The sequence below is a fragment of the Lathyrus oleraceus genome, chromosome 7 (assembly GCF_024323335.1).
Source record: "Lathyrus oleraceus cultivar Zhongwan6 chromosome 7, CAAS_Psat_ZW6_1.0, whole genome shotgun sequence".
NCBI lineage: Eukaryota > Viridiplantae > Streptophyta > Magnoliopsida > Fabales > Fabaceae > Lathyrus > Lathyrus oleraceus.
Window position 1 is genome coordinate 314,285,036 of NC_066585.1, and position 16,441 is coordinate 314,301,476.

The 16,441-nt window shown below is 41.1% G+C and overlaps 1 protein-coding gene across 1 annotated transcript; it reads right to left on the reverse strand.

The window, feature by feature from the left end:
• Positions 1-3,582: 3,582 nt before the first annotated feature.
• LOC127103593 (uncharacterized) lies at positions 3,583-4,140 on the reverse strand. The gene has a single exon (XM_051040841.1). It carries the CDS (start codon positions 4,138-4,140, stop codon positions 3,583-3,585), a length of 558 nt encoding a protein of 185 aa, XP_050896798.1.
• Between the last annotated feature and the right edge of the window lie 12,301 nt (positions 4,141-16,441).

The window sequence follows — 16,441 nt, forward strand, 5'->3', positions numbered from 1 at the left end:
GGGAAGTTGAAAAATCATGAACAAACCAATTACTTGTAACATGGATTAAATGGATGTTTAAGTGGTGGATTTTGATTGCAATGGACATAAAATGATGTTGAATGAATGGTATGGTGATTGGATTATCAAAATGAAGCAAAGTCAATGACCAATGGATGCCCAAATTAGGGTTTCTTGAGCCACAAGTTTTGTCAAGAACCAAGCCCAGATAAATTAAGGTTTATGTTACAAGGGTGATAATGAGATGTTTCAAAGGTGTGGGGATTGAAAAAACTTTTGATTTGAGGGGTCTCCAATTACTTGGCCAAGATCCATGGAGAATCAAGATTTGTACGAGCCAATGGAGGGTCAAGAGCTAGGGTTAGGGTCCTTGAGTGACCAGATGAATCTTGATGCTTCTTCAAATGAGACTCACCATCCAAATTGGGTTTGGAGAATGAGTGAGATAACTTGAATGATCCTCCAAGCTTTTTTGGATGTTTGAGGATGATATTAGGGTTAAGGTGGCTTGGGCACACCTTGACATTATCAGAAGGTCTTGAGGCTTCACAGATGAATCCCATGCCTTGGGTTTGTGGATTATGGTAGATCATTAAGCACAAATGCATGTGAGGTGATATGTATGGGATATATGTTCATAGATTAGGGTTTAAGAAGGTGATATGGGGGTCGGGTAAATTTGAGAGTATGACAGCTTCCCCCATTTAACCTTATCGGACTTGAAGGTATGGATAGCGACGACTTCCAATGAATTCATGATAGGAAATGATTAAATACTAATAGGAGTAACCAGAAATTTTCCCTGTTGGAAATATGAGTGTTATGAGTTGATTTGTTGGGGGATTATGCATGGTTATGATTATGCATGCAATGTGATGTATACAACATAAGTATCTTTTCAGAGAGGAGAGTATGATGTCAATACTCCAAGAAGACAGAGGGAATAAACTCTGCTGGGGGAATGAGAATCTCAAAAGGGAGAGGGTGACTGCCCCTAGCAACGGCTGGGGAGAGGAATAAAGATGATTTCTAGAAACGACTGGAATGCCTACTCTGATGGGAAATATATAAATTTAGAGATGATTCCTAGTAGTGGATGGAATACCTGACATCTATTGGGGATCAACCTAGTGAATTTAGCGACGATTCTTAGCAACGGCTAGAAAACCTTATTCAATTGGGATAATAAATGAGCTCAAATAATGATTCCTAGCAACGGTTGAAACATTTAACTCAGTTGGAGGAAAAGACAAGGTATGATGACGATTATGAGCGACAACTAGAATACCCAGCTTTTTCGGGAAAATAAGTCATTTAGTGATGATTCCTAGCAAAAGGCTGGAACACCTGACTCGATTGGGAATATAAGTAGTTCAGTAATGATTCCTAACAATGGTTAGAAATATATGACTCTATTGGAGACAGAATTCCTCAAGAAGGTATAGTGACGATTCTTAGCAACGACTAGAATACCTGACTCAACTGAGGAAATATAGAAGTGAAAGTTCAGTGACGATTCCTAGCAACGACTAGAAATACCTGACTCTGTTGGGGAAACTGAATATTTTAATGATGATTCTTAGCAACAACTGGAATACCTACATTGCTTGGGGAATTATCCTGAAAGATAACTTTACTGGAGAAAACCATTATCGATGGTTTAAGAAATTTCGATATCTGATGAATCATTTTGAAGTATAAACTGAGGAATGAATTTTAAGAAGATACTTATGATGCAATGTTATGTATGCAAGATGCCGATGCATGTTCGGGTTTCTACTAGGGATTATGAAAATGCAAGGTTTGCAAGTTATGCAAAACATGATTGGGCTTAGAATTTGTTTGGGGATAGCGGACTGACTTCTCGTTATTTGGAAACTGGAATTTTCGATGTCTAAGCAAGCAATGTGTGCTTTGGCTGAGGATCTTTTCCAGGGAATATCTTGATTGGGCCAAGTCCAAAGGACTGTATGGTGTTTTTGTGCTAGGGATACCAAACATGTTTTTGGGTTATCTTTGGATACTTTTCGAAGAGAAGTAATTCGATGATTTGCTTAAAATTTTTTTTTAGCAAAAAGTTATTTACCGAAATTTTTCCAATGTGATACCTATTTAAGAAAAAGTCACATTTCGCAAACAAAGCAGGAAAGAGTAAAAACACTGAGCACATGAGAAGGAACTGATTTTAGTGTTAAATGGTCCCAAAATGGGTGATTTTTGTGCAACTGAAGCAATTCCTAAAAAAGAAGAATGCGAAAATAAATTGAAAAACTATAATGGCAATGGAATAATCTCGGGTTTCCACCAAGTTTCAACTCTGCTATAGTCCTTATGTCTTTGAATGTTCTTTGATCTTGCTTCAGAAGGAGAGTGACCAGATTGACTTGTTGGGGAGAAACTGGATTGACTTGCTGAGGAGTGAAGAAAGATTCTTTTACGAGATGCTTCCTCTCGCTTTTATAAATGCCTAATTTTTGCCTAGACCGCCCTTTCGGGTTTTCAGTCTACTGAGATACCCATTTTTGCATAAGTCTCCCTTTTAGGTTTTCAACTTATCGGGCTTTTTTACTCTCTTTTTTAAAGCATAGTATTTTTTTTTACTGCATCCGCATTCACAAGGGATGGAAAATCTTTACCATCCATAGTTTCTAGAATTAAGGCTCCTCCGGAGAAAACCTTTTTGACAACATATAAGCCTTTGTAGTTTGGCGGCCATTTTCCATTTTGACACGAGTTCACTGGCTTTGAGGATGCAAGGAAAGACCTTCTTGTCGTGGGCCCTTTTGATGCGCTTTTGGTAAAGCTAGCCATGGAAAATGGTTGTCAAGCGCTTTTCATCAATGGGATTCAGTTGGTCAAACCGGGCTTGTACCCACTCAACTTCGTCTAGATTAACATCGGTCAAAATCCTTAAATAAGGAATCTCTACTTCAATAGGCAGGACTACATCCATACCATATACTAGAGTGAAGGGAGTTTCCCCAGTGGAAGTGCGTGTTGAGGTGCGATAGCCATGTAATGCGAATGGGAGCATTTTGTGCCAATCCTTGTAGATTTCTACCATCTTCTGCATGATCTTTTTGATGTTATTGTTAGCTGCTTCAACAACACCAATCATTTTGGGCTTATAAGGAGACGAGTTATGGTGTTCGATTTGAAGCTTCGGCACAACTTTTTCATCATTTTGTTATTGAGGTTATATCTATTATCAGTAATGATTTTGGTGGGGACCCCATAATGACAAATGATTTCGTTTCTTATGAATCGAGCCACAACTTGTCTTGTGACATTAGCATAGGAGACTGCCTCCACCCATTTAGAGAAGTAGATAAAGCAATGTTTGTTCGAGGCTGTTGGCTTTATCTATTCGATCACGTCAATGCCCAACATGGAAAAAGGAAAATGTGATGTTAGGAGATTAAGTGGCATTGGTGGCACATGGATATTGTCGACGTAGATTTGGAACTTATGACATGTTTGGACGTGGCGGTAACAGTCAACCTTCATGGTCATCCAGTAATAGCTGACCCTCAAGATTTTCTTTACCATGGTGTATCCACTGGAATGTGTCTCGAAGGATCCTTAATGAATTTCCATTATGATTTGGTTTGCTTCTTGCATGGTCATACATCTAAGCAAAACCGTATCATAATTACTCTTGTATAATCCTCCTCCACATAGGAAGAACTGGGATGACAGCTTCCGAAGATACTTCTTGTCGGTGATAGATTCATCCTTAGGGTACTCCTGGCTTTCTAAGAACTTCATGATATCGTAAAACCAAGGGTAACCGTCAGCTTCATCTTCTACTGCCAAACAGTGGGCGGGCTCGTCCAAGTCGTCAAGATGAAAAGTTGGTACTTCATTTTTGAATTTGATCTTAAACATGGATGACAAAGTTGCCAGGGCGTCGGCCAACTGATTTTCTTCTATGGGGATATGATTGAATGTAATCTCGTAAAAGTATGGGATTAGTTTCAAAACATGTTCCTTGTAAGGGATGAGCTTGTGGTCTTGAGCTTCCCAATCGCCCTTGACATGGCTAATAGCCAAGGTTGAATCTCCATATACTTCAAGAATTTTGATCATAAGATCAATTGCAGCTTCAATGTCGAAGATACAGTTTTCGTATTCTGCCATATAGTTAGTACATTCAAAACACAAACCTACGGTGAAGGGTAAATAGAAACCAGTTAGGGAGGTGAACGACTGCCCCAATGCTATTGCCGTGAGCGTTAGAAGCTCCATCAAATAAAAGAGTCCACCGGGATCCCAATTCGGGTCCTTCCTCGGGGTCAGATATGTAGCAGTCTCTAATTAGCATAATGTCCTTGTCGGGGAATTCAAAGCACATAGACTGGTAATCTTCCAAGGGCTGATGTGCAAGATAGTCGTACAATACACTCTCTTTGATGGCTTTTTGAGTGACATGCTGAAAGTCGTACTCAGTCAGAGCCATTTTCCAACGGGCTACTCTACCTGTTAGAGCAGGCTTCTCGGAGATGTATTTGACAGGGTCCATCATGGAGATTAACATAGTTGTATGGGTGAGCATATACTGTCTTAAGTGTTTGGCAGCGCAAATAAGTCCGCAACAAGTCTTTTCAAGTATTGAATATATATTCTCGCAATCGCTAAACTTCTTGCTTAACTAGTATATGGCATGTTCTTTCCTACCAGTCTCGACTTGTTGGCCGAGAACACATCCTATGGATCCTTCAAGGATAGTAAGGTACATTATCAATGATTTTCCAGGCATAGGATGCATCAGGATAAGTGGTTCTTGTAAATAATCCTTTATTTTCTCAAAAGCGGCTTGGAAATCGTCGTTCCAGATGATGGCTTGATCCTTTTGTAAAAGCTTGAAGATTGGATCACAAGTAGCCGTAAGGTGAGATATGAATATAGCGATGTAGTTCAATCTACCTAGGAGTACTCAGACTTCCTTCTCAGTTTTGGGCGCATGCATAACTTATATGGCCTTCACCTTCTCAGGATTTACTCCAATGCCACGTTGGCTAACGATAAAACCTAGCAGTTTACCAGATCTTACTCCAAATGTGCATTTGTTAGGGTTAAGCCTCAACTTGAATTTCCTCATCCGTTCAAATAGCTTCTCCAGATTGATAAGATGTTCCTCTTCGGTTTGAGATTTGGCGATCATATGATCAACGTAAACCTCGACCTCTTTATGAATCATATCATGAAAGAGTGTGACCATGGCTCGTTGGTAAGTTGCACCAACATTCTTTAATCTGAAATGCATGACCTTATAGCAGAACGTGTCCCATGGGGTTATGAAAGTGATTTTCTCCATGTCCTCCAGAGCCATCAGGATTTGATTGTAACCGGAGAAACCATCCATGAAGGAGAAAATAGAGAATTGAGCGGTGTTGTCCACTAACACATCAATATGGGGTAGTGGGAAGTCATCTTTTAGACTCACTCTATTCAGGTTCCTATAATCCATGCACATCCTTACTTTGCTGCACTTTTTGGGCACAAGCACAATGTTGGCAATCCATTGGGGATAATTGGAAACTACTAGAAACCCTGCATTGGGCTATTTTTGCACTTCCTCCTTGATCTTCATAGCCATGTCAGAACAAGCCCTTCTTAGCTTTTGTTTCACGGGAGGGAACTCTTCTCTAAGAGGTCGATGATGGACCACGATATCAGTATCAATGCCTGACATGTCTTGGTAAGACCACGCGAACACATCTATGTACTCCTGTAAAAGCTTGACCAACATAACCTTTACTTCTTCTTGTAGAGCTGAGCCAACTCTTACCTCTTTGGCTTCCTGGTTCGTTATAAGGTTGACTACTTCCACCGATTCCTCATGCGGTTGGATGACCTTCGAATCTTGCTTGAGTAATCGTGCTAAGTCTTCTGGGAGCTTGCAATCTTCATCACAGTCTTTGTCAGTGTGATTAATCGGATTCTCAAAGACATATAGGACCATAACAGAGTTGTTATTGGTGGTAATCTAGGGTGATCTACACGATTTAGGGTTCATGATTTTATATGTATGAAAGGAAGAAAAGTGATTTGAAAAACTTTTTAAAAAGAAAAAACTTTGCCTTTTTTTTTTTAATTTTAGTAAAAAAAATATAAAATGAAAGACAAAGATCACAAATTTGAATGCAAAATGCGGTGATTTTCATTAATTTGATAAAAGGGAAATTCAACGGAGACCTTACAAATGATTTCCCGATGACTTGGGCACGACATGGATTCTTTTGATTGATTAAAGGAAAACAAGGAAAAATTACTTCTCGGTCATTATTACTTCGGGTAATTCCAACACGGTCCAATTGGTAACACCTCTCCCTTCAGTCTTCTTGAAGATTAGTCCTGCATCTTAGGCTTCATCAACCTCTTCTAAGGCACAGATATGCATGTCAACAAGGTGCATGACACTTGAGAAGTAGTCAGATAATGGGATCACTTGTCGCTTTTTAGCTATCAGCATGGTGTAACACCTCAAAATTTGCCCTCCTCTCTTGGGACTAGCTTAGCACATTGCATTTCATTTTTTAGGGTATTAGGCATTTGCATATTACATATCATGTGAGAATAAACAAGTCATCCTCTAAAAAGTCTTTCTCAGAAGATGGAGAGATTAAGAGATGCAAGCATGAGGGTCTCATAAATTGATCACTAGCCATCTGAGGGTTTGTGCTTCAATTAGGGTTTCTTGGTCCTTTAAGGAGTTTGAGCATTATCTTATTGGAAAGGGTATATCATCATCATCATGGTCTTGTCATCCTCAAGGGGTTCATTGTGCCTACTCAGATTCTTTGGGATTAGGGTTTTGACCTCTGGGCAACCCTAATCAATAGTTGCATTCTTTCAGTCAGGGATCTTTAAGGAGATGAGGTATTTGGTGATGGTGTGGATCACATGATCATTTTGAAGAGCTTATTAGAGCTAGGGGTTCATTTTGGAGCCAATTCCTCAAGTGGTTGAGGCTCAAGCTGATCAGAGCACTTCTAAGTCATCTGTCAACCAAAAAGTCAACAGAAAGTCAACTGAGGGCTAGGAGGTGGAGAAATGAGTTTCAACATCTCATTCATGTTCAAGAGAGGCTTATTCATCATGTCAAATGCATATCTTGAAGAATTTAAGGTCAAGTCAAAAGTTTCCAAAAATGGAAAGTGATCTATAATTGAAAGTTTACAAAAATGGAAAGTTTTTGATTCAAATGCAACTTGATCTTACATCATCAAAGAAGCTTCAAATGAAATTTTGTCAAACATGAAAGTTGAATATCTCTTTCTCCCATTTCCAAAAAGTCCAAGATCATGAATTTATGATGAATGGTTGAAGAGATATGATCAAATCATTGCCAAGGATGCATGGAACTTCAAAAGGTCATAACTTTTGATTCATAACTCCAAATTTGGTGGTTCTTTTTGCAAAATACTTGTCATGACATGAAGTTTCCAGAACATCCATCACATTGTATGAATTTCCATCATATGATCATTTGTGCATTCAAGTCAATTTTGGAGGGAAATTTGAAAGTTCAAAAATGGTGCATCATGGGAACTTTCTACCATTGCCAATGTGTTTAAAAAATGATTTTGAGTGACTTTGATCAAGCAAATGTTACTATTCACGTGTGCATGCACCATGCACCATGCAAATTTTCAATTTTTGCCATGCACCCTTATTTTGCTAATTCCTAATTAACTTTGCTTAATTTTAATTAAAATTGAGATTAGGACATCATATAAATAGAAACCCTAACATAATTTGAGATTAACTTGATCATTTCACCATTTCTAGATCTAAGATTTTTTTCCCTCCATTTTTTTTCTCAACCAAAACTTGAAAAATCTTCAAAGAACCTTGCATTTTTATTCCATATTCTTGTTCTCTGGTGTGGAATTAGTGCAGATCAAGCTTCGGATTGGTGAATTCGTGTGGAAATCAAGCATTGAAGTTTAAGAACTCAAGTATGGAAGTTCAAAATTAAGCTAGATCTACACAGTTTCAAGCCTCCATTCAATCACCAAACATCATTACAAGTATTCTGGAGTGGATTTGGAGCATTCAAGGCCTTGATTCGCACGTTTCAAAGAGCTGCTCTTCAAGAGGTCATATTTTCGAGCTTCTTAATTCTCTGTTTTATGTGCATAATATTGTAGAGCATTTGATGCTGATCGTTCTGATATAAATTTCGTGCGATTTGGATAAGAATTGAGAGAGATATGCTTGTTTGAAGTTTTGAATGTCAAACTTTATTTGCTTCGATTTGCATGAATCATGATGCATTAGCATGAAATAATGATGGATCTATAATCTCCTTTGCATGAGCTTCGTTTTGGTATAAAATTTTTGAAAATCTGAGGAAATCTGGAAAATCTGGAAAAAATTTGGATGAACTTCATGATGTTCATCATCATCTTCATGAAGAAGATGAAGATCTTCATAGTAGCGTCCGCATCTGTCCGTCGCTAGCAGGCGCTAGGGTTATTGGTGAAGAACGCACCCAAAACGCATTTGATCCGTTGGTTCTCACTTCGATTCTTGCTTCCAGCATTTTTAGAATTTATTTTTTCACTTCAGCATTTTTGAATCTCAACCTGGTTCGAATCCTTCCTGCGCCACTTTTTCAAATTCTTCTTCATTTTTTCATTTTCCCTCCAATTTAATACATGAATGATCATTTGGTTTCAAAATTTTTTTTGTCAACTTTAAAAATCCATAACTAATTGAAAAATCATCCAATTAATCCCATTATTTTTGCAAAATGATCCTTGGAATGTATAGAATTATGTGATGTTAATTTCATGATTTTACACTTCCTGGATTTTGAATTGTATTGGATTATGTGAACATGTATGCATATGTGACCTTGCCTTACTCTTTCTATTATGAAATGCTTGATATTGATCCAATTGCTACCAAATTTTGCATGATGATTCTTGACATGTCAATTGACATTTTTGTTCTGGTTTGACATTTTTTACATGCTCCATTTCTGTTTTGTGTACATGTTAACATGGTGTGAAAATTTGTGTCACACAATTAGATGATCAACTTGTGCAATTTCATTTCCATATCAAATGACCTCTAATGCTTCTGATTTTTTGTATGATGATCATGTTGGATATGTTGTATGCTCATGAATTTTTCCAGAATTATTTGAATCATTTCTGTTTTGATTTGGAATTTTCATTCATGATGTCCATATATGTGCTTTGAAATTGCCTTTGACTTCTTTTGCTCATGAAATGCATTTGCTTGATAATTTTGATGTGATCCTTTTTAGGACATGTTAATACGTGTTTGAAGTTGTATTGTGTTGAATTTGAGCTTCTGTTTTGGATTTTTTTTCTTCACCTTTGACCCTAGGCTTTGACCTAGTGGTTTGTTACTTACATGTGAGCTTTGAATTTTAGGTTTAAGCATCCAATCTCCATGGTTGATGATGCTTCATCATTTAAATGTTGATATTTGCTTTTGTTTGCTAACATTTTCTATTTTGTAGGTTGATGATAACTCACTTGAGTTTGCCTTAGGGTTTATTTGTTGTACATTGGGATTGTCTGTTTGATATTGACTGTTATCTGTCTGTCTGAATTCTGTACTGATTGGTTTAGTTGTTTCCACAGGTACCTAAGTTGCTTTAAGTTCATTTGAACTTTGCTTTGCTTTGCTTGTGGTTGGCATACCACTTAGGTAATGACCTCTGACTTCATGTAGTCTGGAAGACCTGTCATGTTACTTTGGCAAACACCTGTCTGAAGCCCTCCTTAAGAGGCAATGTTTGTGGTTGTTTAATTTTTGTGCCAAGCAGGTAAAGTCCTCTTAAGAGGCAATTGGCAGATAAAAGGGATGTGCAATCCATCCCCTGCTATTCAGTTGTGTCATTCACTTTGCTCACACCATGTGTTGATGCAATTTGAATAAAAACCCAAAATCTTGTCCATAGAGTCAGTCATTTGTGGAGAAGAGTTCCTACATTCTGAACTCCCACACTTTCATTGTCTGAAGCTCTCCCAGGCCAGGGATAAGAGCTATGAGGCATAACCCTCATCTCCATTTCATCTGCTCACCCTAACTCTCAATGTTAGAGGTTAAGAGCCTGACCACCCATTCCAGTATTTGGCTTGTTTGTCAAGGTCGATATGACCCCTTGACTAAAGCCCCACCTTGCTTGAGCCCCCTTGGTTGTGTATAGTGTGTGCTAACTACTTTTGATGTTTATCTGTTTTGCTTTTCATCTCCTTTCTGTAGGAGTCGTATGATCAACTTTCGAGGAAGTTGAATGTACGTAGGGATAGACTTGAGTTGACTCACTGCCTGTGTGAGTCAAGCTCTTGTTAGAAACCTCAACCTAGGACTATTGTGGATTACATGACAACTATTAGGCTCGAGTCAGTCTCCCTTTTAGTTTGTTATTTCCCGTTCTCTAGTTAGGAGGAAGTTTCTCCCCTGTTAAGGGGAACTACGTTGCCCTGATCCTCATACCAGATGAGGTACGTAGGCAGGAGATCGTGCGAGATCTCTCCGGGCACCCTTTTTCTTTTTTGTGTGTGTTTGCTTGACAGTTATTAGGCTCGAGTTCCAGACTCCCTTTTAGCTTTTTTGTTTGTTAACCTCTTGTGTGTGTGTGGAGTCTGATGTAAGTCCAGCGATTGGCATTCGGTTTCCCGTTTGTTTTGTGTGTGTGGAGTCTGATGTAAGTCCAGCGATTGGCATTCGGTTTCCCGTTTGTTTTGTGTGTGTTAGGAGTCTAATATAAGCCCAGCGATTGGCATTTGGTTTCCTTGTTTGTGTTTGTTGTTTGGAGTCGGACGTAAGACCAACCATTGGCAGTCCGTTTCCATTTGCTTGTTTGCTTTGACGTCTCAGCGTCTATGCGTGTGTTTTGTTTCGGCGTGCGTTAGCCGAACTACGGTAGCTCTGATTCTCATTCCAGATGAGATACGTAGGCATAGGATGCGATATCCTAGCGAGCCCGTTCCCCCCTTCTTCCATCTGTGTTTTATTCCAGTGTGTGTGCATTCTTTTGAGCAGTTTCTTAGCAACCTTATTCTTTTCTTTTGAGCGTGGATCCCGTCGAGTACGACGGACGTGAGGGGTGCTAATACCTTCCCCTTGCGTAACCGACTCCCGATCCTTGCAATCTCCGGTCGCAAGACCATTTCCTTTCCAGGTTTACTTCGAGCGTTTCCTTTCCCTCCTTTGGGATAAATAACGCACGGTGGCGGCTCTGTTTGTTTGTTTTCCCGTCGGTTGTTTTTCGCGGATGCGACAGCTGGCGACTCTGCTGGGGATCTTAAGAAGTTGACCTCTTGCTGGTCCATCTTCCCTAAGCGAGTCACTCCTAGCGCTCTCTAGGGTAGTTTTGGTTGCTTTTACTGCTCTATTTATTGCATTTATGATTATTATACTGTGTATATATTTGCATATGTGTTTGCATGCATCATGTTATCATTGTGCTGATTCTGTACAGGTTTGGTTCCTCTGATTTGGGGTGGGTGTTCTGAGTGGGGCTAAAACCCAGGCCCGAGTATACACCTAGGATTAGTGTGGTCTCACGTTCCTCACATGTTGGTTGGGCATGTTGTTGCGACGTGACATACCACAAGCCGGACGAGGTTCTTCTGAGAGAGCTCTTCCATTATGGAGTATTCCACTTCGGTCGAGTTACCTCTTTAGAGCTGTTGACTTCGGTGACCGTTCTTTCCTGGATCTTTGGTTTAAACGATCTTATGAGAGCTGCAACGACACACCCGAAAGGGCAAACCCGTTGAGTATCTTTGCCCGATTGTCGAGACCATTATCCGCCTTAGGATGACCTGATTAGAATTCACCTGTGAGGGGAGGGTTTGATTCTTACAGATGCATGTTCTGATGGTGACTTTGATGGTGACTAATGGTTCAGTTATTGATCAGAGTTCTATTTATAAGTCGGATTTATGGATTTATTTCTGAGACACCGGAGTTATGTCCGTGGTATTTATCAGTGGGGATCCGTTTATTTCAGGATTCCCTGGGTTGGTGCAGATGATTTTGTGGTTATCAGTTCAGTGATTTCCCAGTGATGATGGTGATATATTCTCTGTTCCGTTTATTTCGGAACCCTAAGTCGGATTTGTGGTTACTCAGTACCTTAGATGGTTGTGATCAGTTCAGAGGCCGTAACTCAGTGTAGTGGATGTTCAGATGACTTGGGGGATGGCACAGTGCATTGCATTCATACATCAGCATCATTCTCATTTTGCATTCATCTGCATCTAACCCATGTCTATCCATACTCAGGGTACATTCTCGATTGAGATTCTGGTCGAGAGACATCCTGATGTCAGAATGTTATTGTCAAATTATTATTCGTCTCGATGAAACCAGGATCGAAGGACAGAATGTTCCTCATACGGATAGACATTGCATTCATGTGTGAGTCATAATAACTTGTCTTCTGTTTTGCAGGTGTCAGTTTCTAACCTGTTTGGGTTTACTCAGGAATCATTGCCCGCGCACGCCGAATCATTCCCCTGCACGTAGCTCGTCCGCACAGATACCCTACCAGGCGCAACAGATCCAAACTAATGGATACTTCCAACACATACATTCTCGAGCTGAAAGAGAAGATGGGAGAGCTGATCAATGTTATGCAAGGGTTCGCCTTGGGGCAGAAGGCATTGGTTGAGAAAGTGGAGAAGCTTGAGCGGGCTTCAGCGGCTAACAGTGGTAATAATTAGGAGGGTGTTTCCAACAACGGTCTTGGTGGTTCTAGGGACGGTGGTGACCCCGGAAGGAAGACTACTACTGGTATAGTGATTAACAATGGGGGAGGTTTTGGTTTCGCTGCAGGCAGTATAGCAGGTCCTATGGGCAATAATCTGAAGGATGATCAGTTTCCTCCCTTCTTTGGGGTTGAGGAAGATAGAAAGGAAGACCAGTTCTCTGTGCTAAATGAGCAATTTGGTCAGTACGGTGTTCCGCCGCCAAACAAGGAGATTCAGGTGCTAGCAGAGAAGATCAGGGCTCTGGAAAGCCATGCTACTCCTGGGGCTATCAATATGACAAACATGGGGCTGGTTGAGGGGATTGTGATCCCGCAAAAGTTTAAAGTGCCCACGTTTGACAAATACAATGGGAGTTCTTGCCCGGAAACTCATCTCCAGGCTTTCGTTCGAAAGATTTCTGCTTATACAATGGATCAGAAGCTATGGATGTATTTCTTCCAAGACAGCTTGTCTGGCGGGTCTCTGGAATGGTATACCAAGCTGAGATCATTGGATACCAAAAGGTGGCAGGATTTGGGGGATGCCTTCTTTAAACAGTACCAATTCAATGCTGACATGGCTCCTAGCCATACCCAATTGCAGGGTATGTCTCAGAAGCCTAATGAGGGGTTTAAAGAATACGCACAAAGGTGGAGGGAGTTGGCTGCCAGAGTTCAACCTCCGCTGGTGGATCGGGAGATGTCTGATCTATTCATGGGTACCCTGCAGGGGATTTTTGCTGAAAGAATGGTAGGATGCCCGGTTACCAACTTTGCTGATATAGTAGTGGCTGGGGAAAGAATTGAAAGTTGGATGAGAATGGGGAAAATACAGGGAAATGCTCCGTCATCTGGAGTAAAAAAGCCATTTGGGAACGGTCAGCGCAAGAATGAGGGTGAATCGAGTGCTGTGTATGCCCAAAGGGGACACGGTAGGGATCGTTACTACCAGCACACTGCTGCGGTAACCATTCCTGCTGGTAATCAATCGGTACAACAGCAACGTCAGCCACCTCAACAGAGAGCACAGAGAGATGGGTACCAAGTGAGAGGAAAGGGGATTGATCGTCAGTTTGATAGGCCACCCATGACATATGCTTTTTCTGTTTAAGAAGTTGATGGATCTTGGGTTGGTTCAGCCGAGGACGATGGCTCCGGTAAGACCAGATCAGAGGCCCCCTAACTATGATGAGAACGCCAAGTGTGAATTCCATTCTGGTACACCAGGGCATAACATTGAGGGTTGTAGAGCCTTCAAGCATATTGTCCAAGACTTGGTAGACTCCAAGGCCATCAATTTCGCACCATCTCCGAATGTTAATGCTAACCCCATGTCGGCGCATGGTCAGGTGATGGTGGGTGTAATTGCTGAAGATTCAGGTCACGTCTGTGCGGTGGGTGAAGAGACTGACAATGACTGCTAGCTCGATGGTTGGATAAAACCGTGCGTACCAGGGATGGAAGTCCAAAACTGGAAAGCCGAAAAGATCATCACTGTCACTCTACATGAAGAGTAGTATTTCTGTTTTTCAATTCTGTTTGCATGAAAGCCATACGTTTTTCCCGAAACGTAATGGTTCATCGTAAGGGCCACCTCATGTGTTTCATCTTGCAACATTTTGCATCAGTAATAAATGGATGTTTTTCACATTAAAAGCGGTGTTCCCTGTTTTTCACTTATTTTTGCAGTTTAAAAACAAAAATAAAAATGGCAATGTTTATTTTCATTTTTCTTTCTTTTGATCTGTCTTGTTCCGGCTCTAAAGCCCTTATTCTCCAGATCTTGTTGATAACAATTCGGTTACACCCTCGTATGACTTCGACCATCCGATCTATCATGCCGAAGAAGAAGGCGAAGAAGATCGTGATCTGCTGGAAGATTATCCAGGTTGTTGAGACAAGAGGAGAAGGTGATTCAACCGCACGAGGAACGAGTTGAGATTGTCAATCCAAGCACCGAGGAGGTCTGACAGGAAGTAAAGGTTGGGGCCGCCTTGGAGGCGAGTGTCAAGAGCGGAGGTGATGCCATTCGGTCTCAAGAACTTCGGTGCCACGCATCAAAGGGCTATGGTGACTTTGTTTCATGATATGATTCATCATGAAATCGAATGCTATGTTGATGACATGATAGCAAAGTCCCAAACAGAAGAGGGGTATCCGGTAGACTAGGCCAAGCTGTTTGACCGATTGAGACAATTCAAACTGAGGTTGGAACCGAATAAGTGCACTTTCGGAGTGCGGTCCGGTAAGTGGCTGAGGCTTATTGTGAGCGGAAAAGAGGAATCGAGGTTGATCCTGCTAAAAAAAGAAAAAAAAGAAGAAAAAAGCAATACAAGAAATGCCTGAACCGAGAACAGAAAAGAAGGTTCGTGGTTTCCTAGATAGATTGAACTGCAGTTTACGGTTCATATCTCATCTAACAGCCACATGTGAACCCATATTCAAGCTGTTGAAAAAAGATCCAACGGTCAGGTGGAATGATGATTGCCAAGCGGCATTTGAGAAAATAAAAGAATTTGCAGGAACCTCTGATTCTAATGCCTCCTGTGGAGGGAGACCGTAAATCTTGTACTTGACAGCCCTCGAGGGATCTATGGGGTGTGTACTGGGGTAGCATGACAAGTCTGGTCGAAAAGAGCATGCAATTTACCTTAGCAAAAAGTTTACCGACTGTGAAACAATATATTCACTGCTCGAGAAAACTTGTTGTGCTTTGGCATAGGCTTCTCGCCGACTGAGATAGTATATGCTGGTTCGTACCACTTTGTGGATTTCCAAGATGGATCCAATCAGGTATGTATTTGAAAAGCCAGCATGAGAAGCCAGCATTGACCGGACGGGTTGCGAGATGGCAAATGATTTTTGACTGATTTTGATATACAGTATACCTCTCAGAAAGCAACCAAGGGGAGTGTATTGTCTGATCACCTTGCCGAGCAACCGATTGATGACTATCAGCCGATGAAGTTCGAATTCCCTGACGAGGACATCGTGGTTCTCGAATCGGAAGATTGTGAGGAACCGATCCCGGAGGAGGGGCCTGACCCTGAATCCGAACGGATTCTGATGTTTGATGGGGTTGTTTATATGAATGGTAACAGAGTTGGTACCGTTTTGATTGCGCCGAAAGGATCCCACATTCCTTGTGTTGTCCGGATAACATTTGAATGCACCAATCATGTGACTGAGTGCGAAGTTTGTATCCTGGGTATCGAACTTCAGTGCGCACGTCTACTGGGGCAACACCTTTCTCACTTGTGTATGGAATGGAAGCCGTGTTACCGGTTGAGTTTCAGATTCCTTCGTTAAGAGTCCTAATGGACGTGAAATTGCAAGAGGCTGAATGGGTAAGGACTCGGTATGAAGAGTTGAGCCTGATTGAGGAGAAGAGGCTGGCGGCCATCTGTCATGGGCAGTTGTACCAGCAGCGGATGAAGCGTGCTTTTGACTGAAAGGTGCGACCTCGTGTGTATCACGTAGGAAATTTGGTGTTGAAAAGGATCCTTCCTCCTCAAAACGATCGTAAGGGCAAGTGGACACCCAACTATGAAGGTCCATTCGTGGTCAAGAAGGTCTTCTCTGCCGGAGCCTTGTTGTTAACGACCATGGATGGCGAGGATTTTCCGTCCCCTGTGAATGCGGACGCAGTTAGAAAATACTTCGTAAAAAGAGACCCGCTGGACGAAAAGAATA